The sequence below is a fragment of the Myodes glareolus genome, chromosome 9 (assembly GCF_982192425.1).
Source record: "Myodes glareolus chromosome 9, mMyoGla1.1, whole genome shotgun sequence".
Taxonomy (NCBI): Eukaryota; Metazoa; Chordata; class Mammalia; order Rodentia; family Cricetidae; genus Myodes; species Myodes glareolus.
Window position 1 is genome coordinate 106831088 of NC_142034.1, and position 24008 is coordinate 106855095.

The 24008-nt window shown below is 42.2% G+C and overlaps 1 protein-coding gene across 2 annotated transcripts in view; it reads right to left on the minus strand.

The window, feature by feature from the left end:
- Marf1 (meiosis regulator and mRNA stability factor 1) overlaps nt 1–23108 on the minus strand; it is a 56508-nt gene extending 33400 nt beyond the window's left edge. For both annotated transcript variants that reach the window (XM_048433267.3, XM_048433266.3), the window contains exons 1-11: nt 22968–23108; nt 16860–17061; nt 14681–15367; nt 13790–13961; nt 8744–8970; nt 6690–6807; nt 5736–5908; nt 2753–3178; nt 2403–2560; nt 2162–2320; nt 889–1078 (exon numbers count right to left, since the gene is read on the minus strand). In XM_048433267.3, coding sequence (XP_048289224.2) covers nt 889–1078; nt 2162–2320; nt 2403–2560; nt 2753–3178; nt 5736–5908; nt 6690–6807; nt 8744–8970; nt 13790–13961; nt 14681–15367; nt 16860–17000 — 2451 coding nt within the window. In that variant the 5' untranslated portion in view covers nt 17001–17061; nt 22968–23108. The remainder of the gene's footprint in view (nt 1–888; nt 1079–2161; nt 2321–2402; nt 2561–2752; nt 3179–5735; nt 5909–6689; nt 6808–8743; nt 8971–13789; nt 13962–14680; nt 15368–16859; nt 17062–22967) is intronic.
- Nucleotides 23109–24008: the final 900 nt, after the last annotated feature.

Below are 24008 nucleotides of genomic sequence, written 5' to 3' on the forward strand. Positions count from 1 at the left end.
TTAGGAAGGTTGAGAACCAATGCTTTAGATTTTTTGTATTTCTGGATGTAGTTCTTGGTAAGTTCTTCTATCTATGACAGGCACTTCTCATGACTAGCTTCATTTTCTCTTACGTGTTTTATACTTCTTTTAGCACAGAGAAGGGAAAAGAAGTTCCAATCTGTCCAGTCACACCCATGTCCTAGCTGTGGCTCTGTGTGTCCCATTAGGCCCTCTGGTATTAAACTCTACCAGGGGTAAAACAAGCAAGGACAAGAGTGAAAGGGGGGAGGGCTGGGAGGGGCAGCTGGAGAACAAATGGCTCAGCAGATAAGAGCCTACATATATTACTCTTTCAGAGGACCAGAGTTCAGTCAAAGCATCCATGCTGGTGAGCTTAAAACCCACTGTAACTCTAGCTCCAAAAGACCTGACACCTCTGGCACCCACATCCATGTGCACACACCCTCACACAGATACACACATCCATATAACTATTTAAAATATATCTTTAGGGGCTGGAGAGATGGCTCAGTGGTTAAGAGCACCACCTGCTCTTCCAAAGGTCCTGAGTTCAATTCCCAGCAACCACATGGTGGCTCACAACCATCTGTAATGAGATCTGGTGCCCTCTTCTGGCCGGCAGGTAGAGCACTGAGAATACTGTATACATATTAAATAAACAAATCTTAAAAAAAATAAAAAAATAAAATATATCTTTAAAATAATGAAAGAGTGAAGAAGCTGAATTGTGGCTTATGATTTTAATCACATCAACCGGGAGGCTGAGGCAGAAGGACTCTCCCATAGTTGAGACTAGCTGAGCTACAGAGTTGAGATCCTGCCTTAAAAATGCCACACACTCCCAAAAACCCAAACCAATTACCCTAATAAAAAGAGTGAAAGTACCTGGCCATGCCTGGAAAAGGCCTCCTGGAGGAGCTGCTGCAGCTCCTTCCGGGACAGCCTATAGTCCACATTGCTGACCTGGATGTCAACACCATTTGCAAATGGGTCTGGGCAGTCAGCACTGCTGCTGGGATTGGCAACATTGAAAGCAAGTGGCGAAGCTCTGTTTAAAAGGTTTGGAGACATACTCCTGCAGAAAAAACACAAGATATGAACAGTTCTATGTACCGGTTTCTGCCAGTTCAGCTTTGTCTCACACTATAGATAACAGAGACTTTCCTATTTGGCTTTGCAGTGGATATAGCTTAAGCCTATGCTGATTTAGGCTTACTGTCTAAAGTACTATGAATTGGACTCAATAAAAAAATCATTCGGTATCAAATGTTATTTCACAGAAATATTTAAAGCAAAACAGAGAAAATATAGGAAGTCTTGCTAAATTAAAATTCCACTCCAGGCATTTAGTCTTACAAACTTAGCCTCTAACACTTACGTAAGATTTAACCTCCTCTGATTTACAAGGCCTGCTATTACAAATAAGGCAGGCTCTGGGGCCAATTGCTACATGAAACTGTACATTTCCTTTCTGCAGTGATTTTTTTTTAAGATTTTTTTTCTAAGATAAGGTCTCACTACATAGCTCTTGCTGTGCTGAAATTCACTAAGTAGACCAGCTGGACTCAATCTCATAGAAATCTAAACCTCCCAAATATTGGGATTAAAGGCATGTACCACTGGGCTTGGCTTTTCCAGAGTGATTCTTAACCAGCCATGCATAGCAAATGCGTGTAAAAATAGGCCTTTATGGCAGCCCTGTCTGCCAAATCTCACAGCAGCCTCCTACAAAGTAACAGCCAATGCTCATCTCATTTTGGCTTTCCTCAACACAAAGAGTGCAAGATGCTGTTTGTCTAGTTGATTGTTTTTATTTAAGGTCTTGCGAAGTTAACACAGGTTGGCTTTGAACTCATTATGCAATCCATGCTCATGATCCTCCTACCTCAGATTCCCAAATCCTGGGAACCTAGGTATGTACCTGACCATAAGGCCATCTTAATGTCCTTCCCTGTTGATACGGTATCATCTAGATTTCCAAATGGAGGAAGGAACAATGGAGGAAAGCATTGCCTCTGAATGTCAGCTACAGTAATCTGTAAATAGGGTCGCAGCGAAAATGGCAGACCTGCCTTAGTGTGCACAGTCTCAATAATTAATGCAGTGACCTATAACCTTCCGGCTGCATATCCACCCATGGGTGTGAAGCTGGACTTACCTCGGAGACCAAGACTGAGAGATGAGCAGAGGGCTGACTTGCCTTGAGGCGATCAGCTTGCTGAATGCAGATGGGTAGCTCACTTGGAAGACAGTCTCCTCTCTCTCCTTCTTCTCTACAGGAGAGCTGGCAGCACTCTGGGAACTGACATTCTCTTTTCTAACAGGAAGAAGAATTTGAGAGTAAATGTCACGGGTTTCCCATGATTTCATAGAAGCAGCTACAAGAAAACTGGACATACTTCTGATTGCTTCTGTAAAGTGGCTCCATCATGCCTGTGTTCTTCAGAGTGGGCACTGAAGTGCTTAGGCCACCATCAGGCAGTGCTGCCAACCTCCCATGGCCTTGCTGGTGCTCGCCGTTTCTGCTGCCAGTCTTTGACTCCATTCGGCATAGCTCCTTTAAAGACACAAGTGTAATGGCCTTGAACCCTAAAACCTCAGATGAGTCAGATCCTATACAAACTGTAAGGTCACTGAGTCTCAGCAAAAAAACAAAGTAAAAGGACACAACAGGAGCTGCAGGCACAGGACACACAGAAAGAAACCAAACCTACCATAAACGTCAAAAGGCAAGCAATATCGAAGTTACCTGTAAACTTTTAATGTTTGTGTTTTTTGTAGCAGATCCAGAATTTGCCTGCAACCCTTTGCCAGGCATGGCTTTGGCATTGGGTGACTGTTCACTTGTGTCTTTGATGAGGCACAATTTTGAGTTCTTAATTTTTTTGGGAGACTTCGCCTTATCGGCAATTGCATTTGAGTTCTTGGTTTCAAGGAACTCTCTATGTTTTGGAGTAAATGACACAATGATCCTGTTACCAAAGACATCTTCATTTTCCATTCGCTTCTGGGCCCGCTCTGCACTGTCCTGGTTTATGAAGCGGAGAATTGCACTGCAGCCTGATATACTCAGCACTTTGCCACCGCAGTTATCAGACAGGCGCCTAAGCCTGTTGCTGATGCTCTTGCCGTCTTTATTTGCTGGTAGGTTATACACATAGAGCAAAGTGTGGCACTGCAAACACGGGGAAAGGAGTTATTTCAGTCAGAACAAGAACAAGTGCTGTCTTCACTTCAGTTAATTCACTGAAAACGTAGGGACAGCAACTTTGACGGGAAAGGGTAAACTCATTCAGTGTAACTGAATGTTGTTTCCAATAATCAGCTAGGTACAGATACACTGAGTGATTCTGTCTCTATACAACATCCAGAAAAGACCAACCTAGAGTCCAGTGACTAGCTGCCTGGATGAAAAGGGAATCACCATCAACTGGCAGACACCACATGGAAACCATTTCTAACTGAGAGTGCATCTCAGTAAATATTAAAAACTAATTAGCTGTACATGTCAGCTAAGAGCCTATTACTTCTAAGGTCAGAAGTCTTCCAGATATCCTGAAATGTGTGTATCAAGAAATAGGGCCAGTTGGTGGCTGTGTAAATCTTTAATCCCAGCATTAAGGAGGCAGAGGTAAGTAGATCTCTGAGTCTGAGGCCAGCCTGGTCTATGGGGCAAGTTCCAAGATAGCCAGGGCTACAGAGAAACCCTGTCTCAAAAAACTAAGATAGATAGGAAGAAAGAAAGAAAGAAAGAAAGAAAGAAAGAAAGGAAGGAAGGAAGGAAGGAAGGAAGGAAGGAAGGAAGGAAGGACGGACGGACAGACGGACGAACAAATGAACGAACAGGGGTTGGGGATTTAGCTCAGTGGTAGAGTGCTGACCTAGAAAGTACAAGGCCCTGGGTTTAGTCCTCAGCTCAAAAAAAAAAAAAAAAAATAGAACTGTGAAAATGCTAGGAAAATGAAGATAATTGTGGAGAAGGCTAAATCAGGGAGCCACAGAAAAAATATTCAAGGGTAACAGAAAAGAAAAAGATTTGTTTAAAAAAAAAAAAGTTTAGTACGAAGGCCAACTGCAGACAGCACTTTTTACCTGTCACACTGGCAAACACTTAAAATACATTCTCACTGATAAGAGTAGGGATCAATGTCACCTTCTTGGAGGACAAGTAAGAATGTGCCAGTGACTTCTGCCCAGAGCTACCATAGCTGAGAATGTACTCTCAAGACACCCTGGGTAAGCTGCTGGAGATGATAAAAACTAAGTAAGAAAACATGTCCAATAACAGGCTGACTTCATAAACAAATCAAAGGCCAGTCACAGACAAGCTGTCAGTCGGCACTCATTTTGTTTGTTTATTTACTCTGTTTTGAGACAGGGCTTCTCTGTGTAGCCCTGGCAGTCCTGAACTCACTCTGTAGACCAGGCTGGCCTTAGACTCATAGATCTGCCTGCCTCTGGCTCCTGGGATTAAAGATGCATGCTGCCACCACCTGGTTAGCATTCCAATGGCTAAAAATATGGGCAATTTGTACCAGTATTTTGGAAATACACCCAAGTTTTGATACTAATTTTTTTACAAAGATATGATTTAAAATTATTTTTATATATTTTCAACATCTGGAAAACAATGTTAAACTGTAAACACTGGGAATCATCCCTCACATGATCTGGACTAGGACAAACTCCGGGTTTGCTGGCAACTGGGACTAGCAGGTGGGCTGGTGGACCTGAGTCCAGTCTCTGCTTTGCTGTGGTTGCCAACCTGCTTCTTTTAATTTCTACCTTCCTCCTGTGAGGATGCTGGATACCATTCTTTCTCCCTGTTTTTGATAGGGTCTCAATAATGCAGCCCTAGCTGGATAGGAGCTATGCAGCACAGGTTGACCTGGAATTTGTGATATCCCTACTGCTAACTCTAAATGCTGAGATTACAGACATATGTCACATGTTCTGAGTTGGACAGGGTCATTTATAATATACACTTGCAACTGTGAAGTTATTAAATTATGCATTAAAATCCACTTAATGTATGGGAATGCCATCCTTCTGGAACACCCATACTGTTCCATACAGGTCCTTTCCACCACTGTTAGAATTTCTTTCAGAGTTACACATGCATTCCCCTAACAGTTCTACACATGGCTCAGCACTGTGGCAATCAACTTTATCCCAAATCAAGTCTAAAAGAAATGCTGTTCCTAGTAATGTGCTCATACTCTCCTAGTATGCATGGCCTTCAACATCCAATGTCATACTCATGCATGACAAGAAACACACTGTAAAAAGCACAGCCTCTGCACCTGCTGCAGTTTGGGAAGAAATCATCCAAAATGCATAATTGCTCTGCTTATCTGTAGCCAGACAAACAAGTGCAGGTGAGCTCTCACCGTGTTCTCTACCCATAATACCCGAGACCAAACCACTTAAACTCTTCTTTCACTGTTTCATCCATTTGATAGAAAGTGTCTTTAGCCTTGGGGACAGTATCATGTATCTATCTCTGAGATAAAGTCACAAGTTGGTTCTCTAGACAAGTTTGAAAAGCATTAAAAGAAAATTCATCTGTATCTATTCAAGACAAGAATTTAAGGTTTCCAAGCTTATTTCAAACTCTGATCAACCTTTTACAAAGAACACCATCCCACACCTGGTGACCCCTGGCTCAGGGCTATGTCTCAACTCTAAAATCTACCAGTAAAAACCACCAAAGGCAACATAAACCCACTCACAGGGATCTTCAGTGGTAACCTGGGGGGTAAATCAGAAATGAATTCTTCAAATCTGATCAGCTCGTTAGCATGATGCAGCAAGGCTTCAGAGGCTTGGTTTTTATGCACCAAAATGATGTGGAAACCGTGCCTGTGCCTCAGGTCACTGAGTTCCAGTGCAAAATTGACATCAGCTGAAAGACAAGACAAATTATTAGAAACATCAACAGAAGCAGCCCTGGGCAGCGAGTGACATGACAAGGAGGCAGCGGAGACTCAGCCACTTTCCACTTTTGAACAGGAGCACATTTTCTTGTAAAAAATTAACATGACAGGGTAATCATACCTAACACACCTTCTTCTTCAGTTTTTCTTTTTTTCATGACAGAGTTTCTTTGTAGTTTTGGGAGCCTGTTCTAGAACTCGCTCTGTAGACCAGCCTGGGCTCAAACTCATAGAGATCCACATGCCTCTGCCTCCCAAGTATTGGGATTAAAGGCATGTGCCGCCACTACCACTTGGCGGCTTCCATCTAGTATTAACAGGGAGCAGGTAGCAACACACTGGGGAGATGTGAATCTAAAAATTTATCTTGCATTTTTTTAAGTTTAATACTGAGGGAGGGGGAAACCCCTACTACCCAAAAATGATTTTCTTGAATAAACTGACCCTGTAATATCTCATAGAGAACATAAAGAGTCAGATGCTTTTTTCTTCTACCTTTCAGACAAGTGTTCACTATGTAGCCCAGTCTGGTGCTGAACTTATCCTCCTGCCTTACTTAGCCTTCTACACACTGGGATTAGAGGGGTGAACCACCACACCAGGCTGTAGACTCAGCGGTTTACTTAAACAGCTGTCAACGTCATCACTGCATGCCCTGTTTTTACCTCTCTGTAGTTCTTTCGCTTGCACATTTCTAGTAATTCCCATGCAGTGATTGTGGCTGAAACCAACAGATGCTTTGACACTTACTTGATACAAGAACCACAGTAGCGGGAGCAGTATGCGTATTTGCAAACCTTCGAAGACTCTGACGGAGCTTGTCATCAGCAGCATTCTTTGCAGTAGCATTTATGTGAGCAACAGTTACCTGTGATTATTTATCAAAAAAATCATTGAACAAGATCTGGGGTTAGAAAACTGCCACACTTGGTCCACTTTAAAAAACAAACAAACAAACAAACAAACAAAAAACAAAAAAAAAACAAGGTCTCTTTGGGAAGCCCAGGCTAGCCTTAAATTCTTGATCCTTCTGCCTCAGCCTCCAGAGTGCTGGGATTAGAGAAATGCACCACAATACCTGGCACCTAGCAGATAACACACAAGGAAAAAAATTCTCTCCGATTTCTGTTGGGAATAGGGAGGTTACAACCGGATCTCAATAATTTCAGAACTGGTTCTCCATATGAAAAGAGGAAAAATTACTATCCCAAGTCTCATTTCTAATTGCTTTTGAACTTCTTTTATCCCCCTTCTTTAAAAGAGGAGGAAAAGAAGGTAAAATTCAAGTCATCAGGCTTTCCATGATATATTTTGTCCAAAATCTGCATGTGGTACAGTTAAGGTACAGTGTGGGGTTTATTTTATCACCCATCTCTGCCATCCACTGTCTGGAGCCTATAGCACCTGGAGACGCATGGCAGATGGAAGACGAAATAACATTCCTAAAAAAGTCAAACACATTGAGTACTGTTAAAATTCTAGACTTACACAAAGCTGTTTCCAAAGCAAAGTGCCTCAACCACATGTAATTTTCATTTGGATTTGACAGAGAATGTGTATGTGTATAAATTACATAATATATATCTGTATGTTACACATAAATATATAATTCTAAGCAGAAATATGGAATGTCAAAGATACTATTTATCTAAGAGTCAAAACATTTGGATTCTATCTTTAGATTTACAGCAGACCTTGCTGTCAGACAGCCTTGACTTAAGTATTAGTTCATAACACTGTGCATGATCATGGTTTTAATCTCAACACTCAGGAGACATGAAGTAGGCAGATCTCTGTGAAATTAAGACAAGGCTCATCTACAAGTTTTAGGCCAGCCAGGGCTATTTGGTGAAACTCTGTCTCTAAATAAATAAATAAATTCCAGTTCTTTCCTTTATTGGCCATATAACCACAAGAAAGTAGTTTCCCTTCTTAGAGCCTCAATTTCATCCGTAAATTGGAAATACTACATGCATTCTGTATGGATGTGGGCTGACACAGACAGCACACAGTCACTACAGTGCACAGCACCAAGGTACAAACAACTTCCTGAAAGATCAAATGTTTAAATTTCAGCATTCTAGGAAAAACTGTGTGGCTTTCTCTCATTTGAAAACAGCATAAAAACAATAATATCACTAAACCAAACTGAAATTGGAATTTTAAACAAAACACTCCAAGTAATCAGGCCGACTATGATGACACACATCTTTAATCCCAGCACTCAAGAGGCAAAGGCAGGAGGATCTCTGTGAGTTAAAGCCTGGTCTACAGAGAAAGTTCCAGGCTAACCAGGGCTACACAGATAAACACTGCCTTTAAGGGGGGGGAGCAGGAGAGATGGCTCAGCAGTTAAGAGTGCTGCCTGCTCTTCCAAAGGTTATGAGTTCAATTCCCAGCAACCACATGATGGCGCACAACCATCTGTAATGAGATCTGGATCTGGTGCCCTCTTCTGGTCTGTAGGCAAACATGCAAAAAGAACACTATATATATAAAAAATAAATCTTTACAAAAAATTATGTGAGTGGGTGCTTTGTATGTCTGTATACCACATATGTGCCTGTCACCTGCAGAGACCAGAAGAGGGTGCCAGATGCCTGTAACTGGAGTCGCAGTGAGTGCTTTGTCTGTATGCCAGAGGGCACCAGATCTCATTAAAGATGGTTGTGAACCACTATGGTTGCCAGGAATTGGACTCAGGACCTCTGGAAGAGCAGTCAGTGCTCTTAAGCAATGAGCCATCACTCCAAAGATTGCAATTTCTAACATACACACACACACACACACACACACAATTTTACCTGGCAATTATTTAGTTCCTGAATAACTTCCTTGTTTTCTTTACTGATGTCACACACACAGATAAACTCTGCTTCTCTGTGTCCTCTAAAAAACTTCTCACGAATTCTCTGTACAACAGTCGTTGCTGACCGGCCAGAGGGGACTGAGCAATTTTCAATATCCCAGAAAACGCCAATGGGGGGTAGGGTCTCCAGCACCTGTCCAGCGACTGCAACTTCTGGTGACCCTTAAGAAATATTAATACTTCCAGTTACACATAGTGAAAAAGAGAACAGCGAGCTAAAACACAACAGGTAACTACCCATCATTCTAGACAGCAGAAATATTGAGTCAGTGCTGCCATTAAGTTTAAGGATAACAACTTCCCACTGACCAGCCTAAGAAGCAACCAACCACAATATCCAGTGACATACTGAGATCATTTCTACTTTTTCTTCTGAGACAGGGTTTCTTTGTGCAGCCTTGACTGACCCGAAACTTGATTTTAAACCAGGCTGGCCTTGAACTCAGAGATCAGTCTATCTCTGCCTTCTGTTTCTGAGTGCTGGAATTAAAGGCACGTCCCACCACTGCCTGGCCACTCTACTTTCAATAACAACAAAGCTACAAATAAGTGGTGCCAACAGACACCGAGAGAAACAATAAATGGGACCTCCTAAAACTGAGAAGCTTCTGTAAAGCAAAGGACACAGTCAACAAGACAAGCTCTTCACCAACCCCACATCAGACAGAGCAAAATATACAATGAACTCAAGAAATTGGTTATCAAAAGAACAAATAATCCAATAAAAAAAATAGGGTACAAACTTAAACAGAGAATTCTCAACAGAGGAATCTAAAATGGCTGAAAGATACTTAAGGAAATGTTCAACATCCTTAGCCATAAGAGAAATGCAAATCAAAACAGCTCTGAGATTCCATCTTACACTGGTAAGAATGGCCAAGATCAAAAACACTGATGACAGCTTATGCTGGAGAGGTTGTGGGGTAAAGGAACACTCCTCATTGCTGGTGAGAGTGCAAACTGGTACAGCCCCTTTGGATGTCAGTGTGGCGATTTCTCAGAAAATTAGGAAACAACCTTCCTCAAGACCTAGTAATACCACTTTTGGGTATACATCCAAAGGAAGCTCAATCGTGCCACAAGGACATGTGCTCAACCTTGTTCACAGCAGCATTGTTTGTCATAGTCAGAACCTGGAAACAACCTAAATGCCCTTGCACAGCAGAAATGCCCCTACACAGCAGAAAAAAATGACAGCTTGAAATCTGCAAGAAAATGGATGGATCTAGAAAACATCATATTGAGTGAGGTAACCCAGACACAGAAAGACAAATATCATAAGTACTCACTCATAAGTGGCTTTTAGACATAAAGCAAAGAAAACCAGTCTACAAATCACAATCCCAGCGAACTCAGACAACAATGAGGACCCTAAGAGAGACATACATGGATCTAAACTACATGGGAAGGAGAAAAAGATAAGATCTCCCGAGTAAATTGGAAGCATGGGGACCATGGGAGAGGGCAAAAGGGGAGGGGAGAGAAAGGAAAGGGAGTGGAGAAAAATATATAGCTCAATAAAAACAATTAAAAAAAATAATAAAAATAAGTGGTGCTAAAACAGCTCTATATTAACAGTGCGACTTCACTCCCTGCTGACCCATGATGCTTCTGCAGTGATGACCAGAAACTGAGTGGATGCTGAGGACCCTTGACCTGCCTCTACCTCAGTGTAGGCTGCCTGCTGTGTATGAAAGAGCATTAAAGAGACCACCAAAGTGAAAAGGGCACTGATTCTCACTTTAATCTACTCTAATATGTCAGTAACATCTGTTTTAAACTTTCAGAGATGTATTTGGATGATAAACTATCACAGTAACTACTTTTTAAGGAAATAATTTTGATTTCAAACTCTAAGGTTTCAATAATCAGCTACTACTAAATTTTTCTAAATACTAAATATGTCTAGGGATTATTAAGACCCTAAGCTGAATTCAAGCATGGTTGGTGCGGGAGAATTATCTGTATTCTGTCAATCATATTTTAATAAAACGCTGATTGGCCAGGCAGGCAGTATAGGCGGGAAAGCCAGACAGGAAGTAGGGGTGGAGCAAAGAGACTGGGAGTATTCTGGAAGCAGAAGCTCTCTCTCAGCCACTCCTGCGCAGACCACTGAAGAGGCAACATGTAAGCTGTCACACTGAGAAAGGTACTGAGCCCATGTGGCTAACATAGATAAGGATAATGGGGTAATATATGTTATAAGAGTTAACAAGAAGCCTGACCTAATGGGCCATTCAGTTTATAACCTTATGGAGTCCTGTGTGTAATTTCTCTTTGGGATTTGCCGGCTGTTGGGGTACTGGGAGGGACAGAAACCCCAACAAGCCAGCCCTCATACTACATATGGCGCCAACGTGTGGACAACTGTATCCACATAAAGCTTGAGACAGCTTGGGAAGTAATTCTAGAACAAAATAACAGCATTGCATGGTTTCTTGGTGGCAGCAATTTCTCAGGTCTGCTCTGCTTGCTAGAGGCAAGCAAATGCTCTCATCTAAGAGAGGCTTCCTAACTCAGCTTTAGCTGCAAAACTTTGTAGCTCCTTTAAGAGGTCCTGCCGTGAAACACTTTAATGGTGTTGATGAAAAGCTGAACGCATGCTTTTCGGTTTTCAGTCGTAGCAGGAAAAAAGCTGTGCTGTTTTAAAATGCCGGCTTTCTGGGCTGTCCTGCCAGAGCAAACTCTGACTCTTTCAGGCAGGCAGTCCGACTGAGTGTGGTCTGTGAGCAGAATGCTGCAGCTTGCTTGCTGGCAAGGACCTTGAAACGCCATAGAGTTGTGGCAGTGAACACAGCTCTGGCTGGTACATCAGCCTTGAGGCTGAAAAGCTAAGGAATGAGCTGAATCTAGCCGTCAAAGCCACGGCTCTCCATATTGCTTAGTAAATTAATGGCTCATGTGGTCAGAAAAAGAAAAATATACAGTAAAGAGAGATTCAAAGAGGAAGAAAACCTCTAAATGGTTTACAGTGTGTATATGCAGGCTAAAAGTTAAAGTTCTTAAAGTTAAAAGGAAAGAAAGAGAGTAGTTGGGTGTGGTGGTACACACCTTTAATCCCAATGCCTGGGAGGCAGAGGCATATTGACCTCTGTGACTTCAAGGGGTAGAGGTAGATTGACCTCTGTGACCTCAAGGTGTGGTAGTACACGCCTTTAATCCCAATGCCTGGGAGGCAGAGACAGAGCTCTGTGAGTTCAAGGTGTGGTAGCATACACCTTTAATCCCAGCACTGGGGAGGCAGAGACAGGAGGATCTCTGTGAGTTCAAAGACAGCCTGGTCTACAGTGTTATTCCAGGACAAAGATATACAAAGATCCTGTCTCAAAAAGTAAAAGTAAAAATAAAAGAAATAGAGGTTAAAATAAAGCCACATAAAGATGGAAAATGCACAGAGAATCTTCATACTGTATGCTATTATACTCTCTTTAAATTGTTTGATTGCTGAGGAAGGAGCAACAACTGCTAAAAGACTTTTGTTTATAAATGCTGCTGAACTAACCCAAGATAGGAATTTTGAAAATACCTTGACTTCAAAACTGAAGTCAAAAGGTATGTTACTTTGGAGAAGAGATTTTGCTTTTGTTTCCACAGAAAACGAGAGACTCTGGATTTATTCAGAGTTAAGAATAATCACCTTTGACCAAGGGAGGCCACCTGAAAAATCTCCGATAGGAACAGATGGCCCAGATGACAGAGGTCTACATCCAGAAATGATCCAAGACTGCTGCCTGAGATGATCGAGACTCACAGGATACTCCAGTCATGACTTGATTATAACTCTAAATTTTCTTTAGGTCCCCTTAAGACTATCAGCGCCCCCAACCAGCAGGAAGTAGCCTGAAATACTACGCCCACATTCCCAACAAATGGATTATGGGTATTTTCCTTTGTTTAAAAAAAAAAAAAAGAGGGAAATGGTGCGGGAGAATTATCTGTATTCTGTCAATCATATTTTAATAAAACGCTGATTGGCCAGGCAGGCAGTATAGGCGGGAAAGCCAGACAGGAAGTAGGGGTGGAGCAAAGAGACTGGGAGTATTCTGGAAGCAGAAGCTCTCTCTCAGCCACTCCTGTGCAGACCACCGAAGAGGCAACATGTAAGCTGTCACACTGAGAAAGGTACTGAGCCCATGTGGCTAACATAGATAAGGATAATGGGGTAATATATGTTATAAGAGTTAACAAGAAGCCTGACCTAATGGGCCAATCAGTTTATAACCTAATGTAGACTCCGTGTGATTTTCCTTGGGACTTGCTGGCTTGTTGGGGTACTGGGTGGGACGGAAACCCCAACAAGCCAGCCCCCTCGCGCTACACATGGTGGTGCAAACCTTTAATCCCAGCACTCAGGAGCAGAAGCAGGTGAACCTCTGTGAGTTAGAGACAAGGATAGTCTATACAGAAGGATCCAGAACACCCAGGGCTACATAGAAAGACCGTCTCAAAAATATTAAACCAAACAAACAACCTGAGTCCAAGTCTCCTACAGCACTTAATCTCTCCAATACACTCCTCTTCCTACACAGATTCTGGTCTCAAACAGGATCAGTTTAACATAAAGGCCTATAATCACAAAGATTCTTGCCAAGGGAGGGAAAAGAGGACTCACATACACTTCCAAGTGCAAATGAACCCCTAGTATCACAAGGAAAGTTTTATAGGCAATTAAATACATTTGTGTCAGATATTGAAAACAACTCAAATGGATGCTATAGATGGCTCAGCAGTCAAGAACACTTTGCTGCTCTTGCAGAGGACAAGGGTTCATTTCAGTTCCTAGCACACACATGATGGCTGATAACCTTCAGTAACTCCATTTTCAGGGGGTCCAGTGTCCTTTTCTGGCCTCTACAAACACCAGGCACACAAAAATACACTTACATACATGCATACAAAACACTCATACACATAAAATAGAAATAAACATTGGAAAAAAAGACAACTTAAATGAACTCTTTTATGTTACATCATTATTTACCAAATTTTGAAGGAGCTTTGCCTAGAGTGGTTGCCAACAGTGAGGTCTCCTTCTCCATCCCTTTTGTTCCACAGCCATTACACAGAGGGATAGCTCCAGGTGCAGATTGAGTACTTGGAGGTGGTATATTCGGCCAGATTTTAGCAGCATCAATTATACTATTTCTTCCTGACTGTTTTATAAAGGAAGAAGTTTTAGGCACATCAATAAAGAACTCAGATTCATATATAACTGAAAACACCATCCAAAGCCTTTTATCCTCCTACCCAATAGCCTCAGATAAATTGTATTTTCAAATAATCTTTATCAGAACTACCAGCCACTAATCCAGTCTCAACTGAAGAAGCAACCTGAAATGATCAGAGACCTGTTCAAATACTGAGTCCTTTCAACCTGGACATGCATTTGCTATGAAGGAGACCTTGGATGCAGCTCCCATAAATGACAGAAAAACCTTCCTTTGAACATTTGTGTGAAAGAGTCCAAGTTTCACGTTCCTCATATTACAAAGAAACAATGTATAGTTACTGTTCTGCCATGAAAGGGTGAGTGTATAAGCTGAGTTTAAGTTATAAAAACTCGACCAACTCTGTCCTAGAGAAAAATGAAACAGATAACAGACTCTGCAAACAAAGCTGTCCTGTAGGACATGGTTTTCTTGTGACCAGAGGCTCTAAAGGCACAAGCTACACACCTAACTCCACTGTACTTTTCTGGATGGTCTCCCATTTTACCCTTTGCATCTTTCAGTATCAGACGAATGGAGCGTGATCTACATCATAAGACTCTTCAACCCTATGCACAGTAAAGACATGGCAAGATAAAGCCATTTCTAAATAGAACCTCAAACTTCATTACCTGGCCCCAAGATAAAGAATAAAAGATACATACCTTGTTTAGACAGTCTTCACAGTAAAGTGAGCCCTTTAAACAAACTGGAGGTGCCACATTTAGGTGAAGAGAGTTGGTGCACAAGTGAGATGTGAGCTCTGACTGGGAAAGGCGATCTTCCAAACGCCCGCGAACCCCACTCGGGAAATCAGAACAGGGGAAATAGCCAGCAGAGGTGCAGCCCTGGAGAGTCGGGAACTGATGCAGCTTGTGTATGTTACTATGACATGACTGAAAGTGGAGCTTCCCACAACATGGTAGATGCTTGCAGGAAGGTAGGCTACTCTCTACACACATGCTGGGAAAGTCATTCGCAAGGCCCACCAAGTTGTTCCTAGTAGAGGCATTCTGCAGTGAAGACACAGACTGGAAAGCAAACCCTGACCCTACTTGACACGTGACTGTTCTGGCGCTTGGTGAGTCTAAGAGCGAGCCTGTGTGAATCAAGCTCCCAGAACCTCCACTACTGCCACCACCACCACCAAAACGCATGGGGGAAGTGGAGGGTTCATTAGGGCAATGAACACAGCAGCTTACTTTGGGAACAGCTGAGAGCTGTACTTTTGGTTGCTGAAGGGAATGAATATCAGGAAGTGGGACTGCTGGGAAAAGTTTAGAGCCAACATGAAGAGGAGATGGTATATCCTTTAACTCCACCGCAGCTTTCTTGTTCTCCATGTACTCTTTCTGAGGAGAGATGAAAACACAAGTCAATTTTTGGAGACCACTGTATTTTTTCTCTCATACACTACTGTGTTAGAAAAAATAGAAAACAATGTTCAACTCTTTTTTAATAAATAAAATTCAACTTCTTCTTTTTAAGATTTATTTATTATGTATACAATGTTCCTCCTGCCTGTACACCTGACACCACAAGAGGGCACCAGATCTCATTATACATGGTTGTGAGTCACCATGTGGTTATTGGGAATTAACTCAGGATCTCTGAAGAATAGCCAGTGCTCTTAACCTCTGAACCATCTCTCTAAATCCAATTCTTTTTACATCACTCAATCATAACTGAACAAATATAACAGTATCCAGTTAAGACCAGGAACAATCTTCAGAGGTCTTGCAGGAAGGGAACACAGAAACATACAACTAAGATTAATGTTACTTCTATCAAAATCTTAAGATGGCTCAGCAAGCCAGGTTAACCACTCATACCTCTCTTGCTTCAAAGCACTGTCTAAAGAAAACTGGGATATGCAAACAAAGATTTCACAGCATTCAAGGAAGGTGGCTTATAAGCAAGTAGCTTCCTTTTATTTATTCCTGTAGGTGGTGAATAAAGGGTTTTAGTGGGGTTCTCCTTAAAGGAGGAGAGTGATATTCCAAACACTATGAATGAGGCCAGCCACCTGCCCAAAGTGGCCCAGCTGTGCTGCTGATAGAACTGAGGAAACACTGAGGCCTTAATAGTCTTTATACTGTGGCCAGTGCAAAGATACAATGATTAGAACTATCCATTCTCAGTTCAAAACCCAGCACCACCAAAAATGAAAAGAAATAATATACTTAACACCTACAAGAAATCCTGAACAAAAAGGTATCGTCAATCTTTTCTAATTTACGAGACTTAAAACTAAGAGGGTGAGTCAGGAACAATGGTCACACCTGTCTGTAACTCTGCACTTGGGAGGCCAAGGCAGAAGGATCACAAATTCAGAGTCAGCCTGGACTATATAAGAAAAACTTACCTCCAAGTTTGCTGGTCATAGGCCAAATTCACTTAAGAAAGCTATAAATACAATTTGTTTTAAACTTTTCATTGTTTTTAATATGCAAGCTTTAGAATTTGGGGCTTTAATAAGAAACCAAATTTCCAGCCAGGTGGTGGTGACGCACGCCTTTAATTCCAGCACTCGGGAGGCAGAGGCAGGTGGATCTCTGTGAGTTCGAGGTCAACGTGGTCTACACGAGCTAGTTCTAGGACAGGCTCCAAAGCTACAGAGAAAACTACTCTCAAAAAAACAAAAGAATAAACCAAATTTCTCCGGATTTTAAATGATTAAAACTTCTGTTACTCAGAGAGAAGTACAGAGTTGAGCAGGTGATCATAAAAATGTGCAGATATAGTGCATAATAGTGCAGAGGTGATATAGGCGGGAGAGAGACTGCCCCAGATCACCTGTACCCATCATCTATTCACAGCGTGCTGTATCTTGAACATACTTACCGTTTGGGGATTAAGAGGCAACGTTTGATCAGGATGAGAAAAACAACCAGAGAATTTCCAAAGCCAAGGCTTAGCATCCTTATCTTGGTGAAGCCATCCAAGTGTTCTGCTGCAAGGGTTCTCAGTTCTGTTCCCTTCCATCACATAGCCAGACAATGTGGTTCAACATTCTTTCATCTTTCTTTTCCGTCATTCTTCCACCCTGTTAAAAAAGTTGTCTTAGTTAGGGTTTCTATTGCTGTGACAAAATACCATGACCAAAAGTCAAGTTAGGGAGGAAATTTGGTTTCTTATTAAAACCCCAAATTCTAAAGCTTGCATAGTAAAAGCAATGTTTACACTTCACCATTGCTGTTCATCGCTAAAATAAATCAAGACAGGAACTTAAACACAGCAGGATTCCAGAGGTAGGAACTGATATGCAGGCCATAGAGGAGAGCTGCTTACTGGCTTGCTTCCCATGGTTTGCTCAGTCTACCTTCTTATAGAACCCAGAACCAGCAGTTCAATGAAGGAACCACCCACCATGGGCTGGGCCCTCCACCACTGATCACTAAATGAGAAAATGCCTTACAGCTGGATCTCACAGAGGCATTTCCTCAGCTAAGGCTATTTCCTCTGATGACTTTGGTTTGCATCAAGTTGACACACAAAACCAGGCAGTGCATAAGTCAAAATCTATGTTACTTCTTACACAAGTACACATTTTATAATGTTAATATATGAGATCACAACATGATACAATGGCTCTCACGTTCAGACCTTAAAGAACAAAGGCAGCATGGATATTACAGCTCACTACAAGATACTAAGATTTGGTAAACTTGGTTGATTCTAACTATTTAAATTTGATTTAGAGTGGTGGCACACACCTTTAATCCCAGCATTCAGGAAGCAGAGGCAAGTGTATCTCTGCGAGTTCAAGGCCAGCCTGAGACATCTACAAAGCTAGTTCCAGGACTGCTAGGGCTGTTACACAAAGAAACATTGTCTTAAAAAACTAACAAAGCAAAACAAAGCAAATTGATTTAGAAATAAAATCTATGATCTGAGGCTGGGAGATAGCTAAGAAAAGTATTTGCTACACAATGATGTGGACCTGAATTCAGATCTCATTCTTATAAAAGACAGGCATACAACTATAACTCCAGCATGGGAGAGGCAGAAACAGACAGACCCCTAGAGTTCAATGGCTACTCTGCCCAGCAAAAATCAGTCAACTCCAGATTCAGTGAGACTACCTCAAAAAATAAGGTAGAGGGGCCAGTGACAGGGATCAGTAAAGGTGATTGCCTCTAAACCTGACAACCTTGGTTCCACTCCAACATATCAGAGAGAATTGACTCCCACAAGCTATCTTCGAACCTCCACATTTATGCTATAGTATGTATGCATATATACACATACACACACAAAATAAATAAATGCAATTTTTAAAAAATTAAATAAAGTGGGGCTAGAAAGATGGCTCAGCAGTTAAGATCACTGGCTGTTCTTCCAGAGGTTCTCAACCACATGGTGGCTAACACATGGTGACTAACAACCACCTATAATGGGATTTGATACCCTTTCCTGGTATGCAGGTACATACGAATAGGGCACTCGTATGCATAAAATACACAAATAAATCTTTTTTTAAAAATTAAATAGAGAATGATGAGGAAGATACCCAGCATACAACTCAATACATATATCTACATATGTGCAACAGCATACACTCCTACATGAAAACATGTACATATACCACACAAACCATTTATTATCTGCCATTCCTCATATCCCAGTTTTTTTTTTCTGTGTGCAAATGAAGGAGGGCAAAAGGATCCTCTTACATGTGTGTAAAGGTTGGAGGTCAGTCTTGGGTGTTTTCCCTAATCTACTACCTTTTCTTCTTCCTCCTCCCTTTTTTTTTTTTTTTTTTTTTTTTTTTTTTTAAGGATAGGGGTTCTCATTGGACCTGGAGCACACCAGTTTGGCTAGACTGGCTGTCCAGCGAACACTGAGATCCTCCTGTCTCTCCCTCCCCAGCTCTGGGATTACAAGTACATGTTATTACCTCACCCAGCTTTTAAAAAGAGGTGCTGAGGACTGAACTCAGGCCCTCATGCTTGTGCAACAAGCACTTTACCTACTGAGCCACCTCCTCAGTCACTAGAGCTTCACACATGAAGATGGATTATAGATTTATTTATTTTTAAGACACAGTCATGCTTGAAGGACAGAGACAAATCATGGCCTCTGCATATCTCTCGGGGAGAACTCTCCCTCTTCACTCAGCCGAAATAACCCTCCAGGCTCTAAGCAGACTTTTTCTATAGTTTTTCTCTATTTGTTTTGTTTTTTCAAGACAATGTTCCTCCATGTAGCACTGATTGTCCCTAAAGTATGTAGTTTGGGCTGGACTCGAACTCAAGAGATCTATCTGCCTGCCTCTGCCTCCCTAATACTGGGACTAAAGCATGGGCCATCATACTTGGCCTAGAGTTTTTCTTAATTTTCCTATCTCTTCCTATAAATTCTGCTTAGGAAAGCAGAGACGTTAACAGTAAGGAGAACCTAATGTAAGTAAAAAGAAAAAACACAGTATTAACTTTCCTATGCCCCTGGTATAAGCAAAGAAAGGACAAGTTAAGTGACCTCTGAGGACTTTGAACTCTATTGTACCAGAGAAGCCATCCAATCGATTTCTTGGTTTGTTTATAATGAAAAGTGCAATGTAACAGACTGGGTCGCCAAACATCCAGCAATTAAGAAAGTCACAACTCACAGATGTACTTGACTCCAACACGACCACATTCAGGGTCCTAGTACACAAAGGCAAAGCCAATGCACACTTATTGGGCAGAGATGAAGCTAGCAATGGTGAGAACAACCAAACCTTATTGTAAGTCCTCACCACAGCAGCCATTTTCAGTGATTAGCAGAAATTTCATCTGTGCATGTAGAAAATAATTTCTTTCAGCTGTATCTCTGATAAGATGCTTCTAAGAGATTTTACATCTCTGTAACAGGGTGAGGGGAGAATGGTTCAAAATGTATGTCAAGTCTGGGTGGACTGATCATATAAAGAACTAAACTATGGTCTGCCAGCCAAAGCCAGTCTGCTACCTTATATGTATGTGTATGTTTGTGTATGTCTACCTAGTGATTCTTGGACAGGATACAGGATATGATTCTGTAATCTTGAAGGCTGGCCTCAAACTTTTAACAACTTTTTTTTTTTACCTCAGCCTTTTAAATGCTGAGATTACACACCTGTATTTAAATGTTCTGTGAACTAAAAATATATTTTGGATATTTTAAATTCCTGAGAAAGTATTCTTAAACACGAAATTCAAACTTTAGTATCCATAAAGTTCTACTAGGGCACAGCTATACGCTTTCATTTAAATATTAAATCTATGGTTGACCTGAATTGTAATTGAGACTTGAGTCTTTGCCACATAATCTGACGGCAAAGCCCAATATTTTTATATTTACTATTTAGCCAGTGTGCTGAAACTATAAAATTTAAGTTTCTGTTGGGGGGGGAGTGCGTGTATGGAACTTAGTGGCATATGGAAGGTTCTGGATTTGATCCCAGACAAAAAGAGGGGGAGGGAAGGAGAAAAGCAGGGAGAGAAAGTAGGAAGAAAGAAAAAGATATTTGTTTCTTTGTCTGTATACTGTCTCTATCTGCCATAGCATTATAGAAAATGAATTAAAAATACACACACTGCCCATTTTCACCACTGTATCTTGTCGCCAGCCTATTCTGTGGTAATCACAAAATAATTATTTGTTGAATGAAGAAATTAGCAGAATTAACCTAGTACACACTTGAAAATAATTTGAAGACAAGGTTAACTGCTATCATTGTTTGAATTACAATACGTGCTGTTATTACTAAATCCAGGTTGTGCCAGGTGGTGGTGATGCACACCTTCAATCCCAGCACTTAAGAGGCAAAGGCAGGCAGATCTCTCTAAGTTCGAGGCCAGCTTGGTCTACAGAGCGATTTCCAGGATAGCCAAGGTTACACAGAGAAACCCTATCTGGAAAAACCAAAACTAACCAACCAACCAACCAAACAAACAAACAAAAAATCCAAGTTGTATATCATCCAAAAAGCTCCTCTCTTAGTCATAAGAACTTCTGAGGCTCATATTGTTTATAATTTCAGCATGCTCAGACCTTTTCAAAGCCAAGTGAACTACGACTTCTAACAATTCACTGAGAAACAAGAAACTTAATAGTTTCATAGCTAGCTTGAGGTCAAAAGGCTCACCTACCTCTTTCTACTACCATCAACACTGCTCAGTCAAAGAACCAGTAGTACTGGCACACATCTACAATTCCAACACTCAGGAGGCAGAGACAAGATATCTGCAAGTTGAAGAGCAGCCTGGGCTACATAGACTTAGTCTCAAAAAAAGTTTAAAATTAATATATATAGGTGTTGTTGGTACATTTTTTTAACTCTTACTTTGGGGTCTTGCCACCCAGCTCCCAAATAGACACAGGGAATCTTATTCTTTCTTATGGATGCCCGGCCTTAGCCTGGCTTATTTCTAGCCAGCTTTTCTAAAATTATCCAGTATACCTTTTGACCTTTACCTACCTCTATTTCTGTATATTTTTTCTTTACTTCTTACTCTGTGGCTTGCTGTATAGCTGGCCCCCAGAGTCTTTCTCTCCTTCTCTTGCACCTTCAGCCTCCCTCCCCAGATTTCTCTTCCTATTTATTCTCTCTGCCTGCCAGCCCCACCTTTCCTTTCTCCTCTCTTTCTATTGGCCATTCAGCTCTCTTTTAGACCAATCAGGTGTTTCAGACAGGCAAAGTAACACAGCTTCACAGAGTTAAACAAATGCAACATAAAAGAATGTATCATATCTTTGCATCATTAAACAAATGTTCCACAGCATAAACAAATGAAACACATCTTCAACTAATATTCCACAACATAAAAGGATATATATAGATTACTCTCGGTACAAATAAATAAAAGGAAAAGTATTAGTGACCTGTACTCTAAAATTTGCCCAAATATTCCTAGTTCCATTAGGCATCTGAGCTAACCAAAGGAAGCTCTGATGTGAGAGTCTTCCCTTCTGCCACTCTCTTTGTCTTTGATCAACTTAGACACAAGCTGAGAACGCACTGCATGCTTACTGGGCCCTAAGGCCATCTCCCCACTGTGTAGCTATGGGCAACTCATCTTTCTTAACCCAAGGCCCATCTTCTGTAAGTCTGACAATCATGGCAACCCCCTTACTTACAGAGTTATTTGTGGTTTGGTGACAAGAGATGAATTATTTCTCAAATGGCCTTCCCCCTGCCACAAACTCCCAAACCGTGCTAATCCATTTTACCGGTTCTGTGTATTTTATTTTTCTACCTTTTATCTAAAAATGACATTATTTATTGGTGTTTTATTATTTTTCTTCCCCATTAGAATATAAATTCCATGACGATATTGACTGCTATTTTCTGCTGTATCCCCTGAACGTAGCACTCCACTGTGCCTCGCAAGTATCAACAAATGACCGCTGGACAAATGTAGAGCTCACTAACTGTGAAGGAAGATCATTTAGCTGTTTCCTTGTATACAAAACAGGAGGATCCTGGAAAGTCCAGAAGATACGGCTAGTACAACTAGAAAGCTCTTCGTTACACCAAAAGAAAGTTTGGCAAACTCTAAAGGCCAACACGTTCGTGCTAGAATTAACGGGGGGAGCGGCTGATACTGAAGCTGAATCCAAAGAGGCTAATAAGAGACGGACCGCTCTGGAAGGCTGCAAAATACAAAAAACAAACAAGCTAAGGGACGCAACTCCATCACTGTCCCTTTACTCTCAACTTCCTAACTTTGCACAGCCGGCAAAGGTTGTTGCTTACACCTGAAGGGCCCGGGAGCGAGCAGGGAAGTAGGCGCCGGCGGGGAGCCGAACGCCCCAGAAGACATCGGGATGGTATGGGAGACCGATCTTTTCGCGCGGTTCCTTTGGCGGGTCCCGGACCCCAGCAGCATCAGTCTGGGGAAAAGGGCGCTGTTCCCGGGCCAGTTGCGCTGCTGGCCGAACAACCCGAGCGCCCGAGTAGAGTCCCGGAAATGACAGAGGACTCACCTTAGCCGCCAGCTCCTTCTCCGCTCACATTCCGACCCCGCCGCCTTCCCCCCCGCCCCCCAGGCCCTTTGTTTTGATTCCCGACTCCGCAGCTCCCGCCGCCGCCGCCAAGCGCACCCTTCACTTCCGCTTCCGCTTCGCCCCTCCTCTGTCGCAAAACCCTTACGCTTCTCGTCTACTAGGCCCGCCCCTTTCCCCGTTTCCCCCACCCACGTCTTCCAATTATCACATCCTTCCTCAGCACCGCTCCTATAACCACGCCCCTGCCCCGCCCATTCCCGCCCCGCCTCCGTCTTGTCCTATTCCTTGCTCCTCTAGCCCCGCCCACTCCCCCTTCCGCTTTTTCATTCCTCGGTTTAGCTCCACCTCTTCCCTCGTCTTGCCCCTTTTCTTCCGCCCCGCCCTCGCCTCGCGTCTTCTTCGCGCCAGGCACGATGGGAACTGGGGGGGGCGGGGCCTCGCGGCCCTGCAGCCTCGTCAGGCTCAGTCCCCTCCCGATAAACCTCTAAATAGGGCCTTTCCCCGGGACGGCCCCGGTTATTTTTGATCACGAACACCCAGTTTAGGAGTCCTCCCCGCTGGCTTGATGACTCCAGGTCGTATGGAGCCTCCAGGCGAAGAATTGGGGAACTCGTGTGATGGAGACGAGAAAAAGTCTGCCAAATGGGGTTTGCTAGGGTCTAGCTCTTAAGGTCTTGCGGAGGAAGACGAAGGAGACAAGAGTTCTGTGATATACGGCGTTGTGGTGGCTTTTCTAACGTTCTGACTCGTCACGTGATAGTCCTGTTTTATTTTTACTAATTGTGTATGTTGCACAACACATCTTTTAGTGCAACCTAGTGGCGAGTGGGGAAAGAATAGTAAAACCCGTCAAATGAGCTCTGGCAAGGTCCTTCCTACCGAGTTTCGTCCAACTGGTGCCGATAAACTACACGCCAAGACTGCTGAATATTGTCACCAGCGATAAAGAGTACAGGATAACCTACCCCCCTCCCCTTTTTTTTTTTCCTTTGTGGAGACTGCATCTCACTTGTAATACCT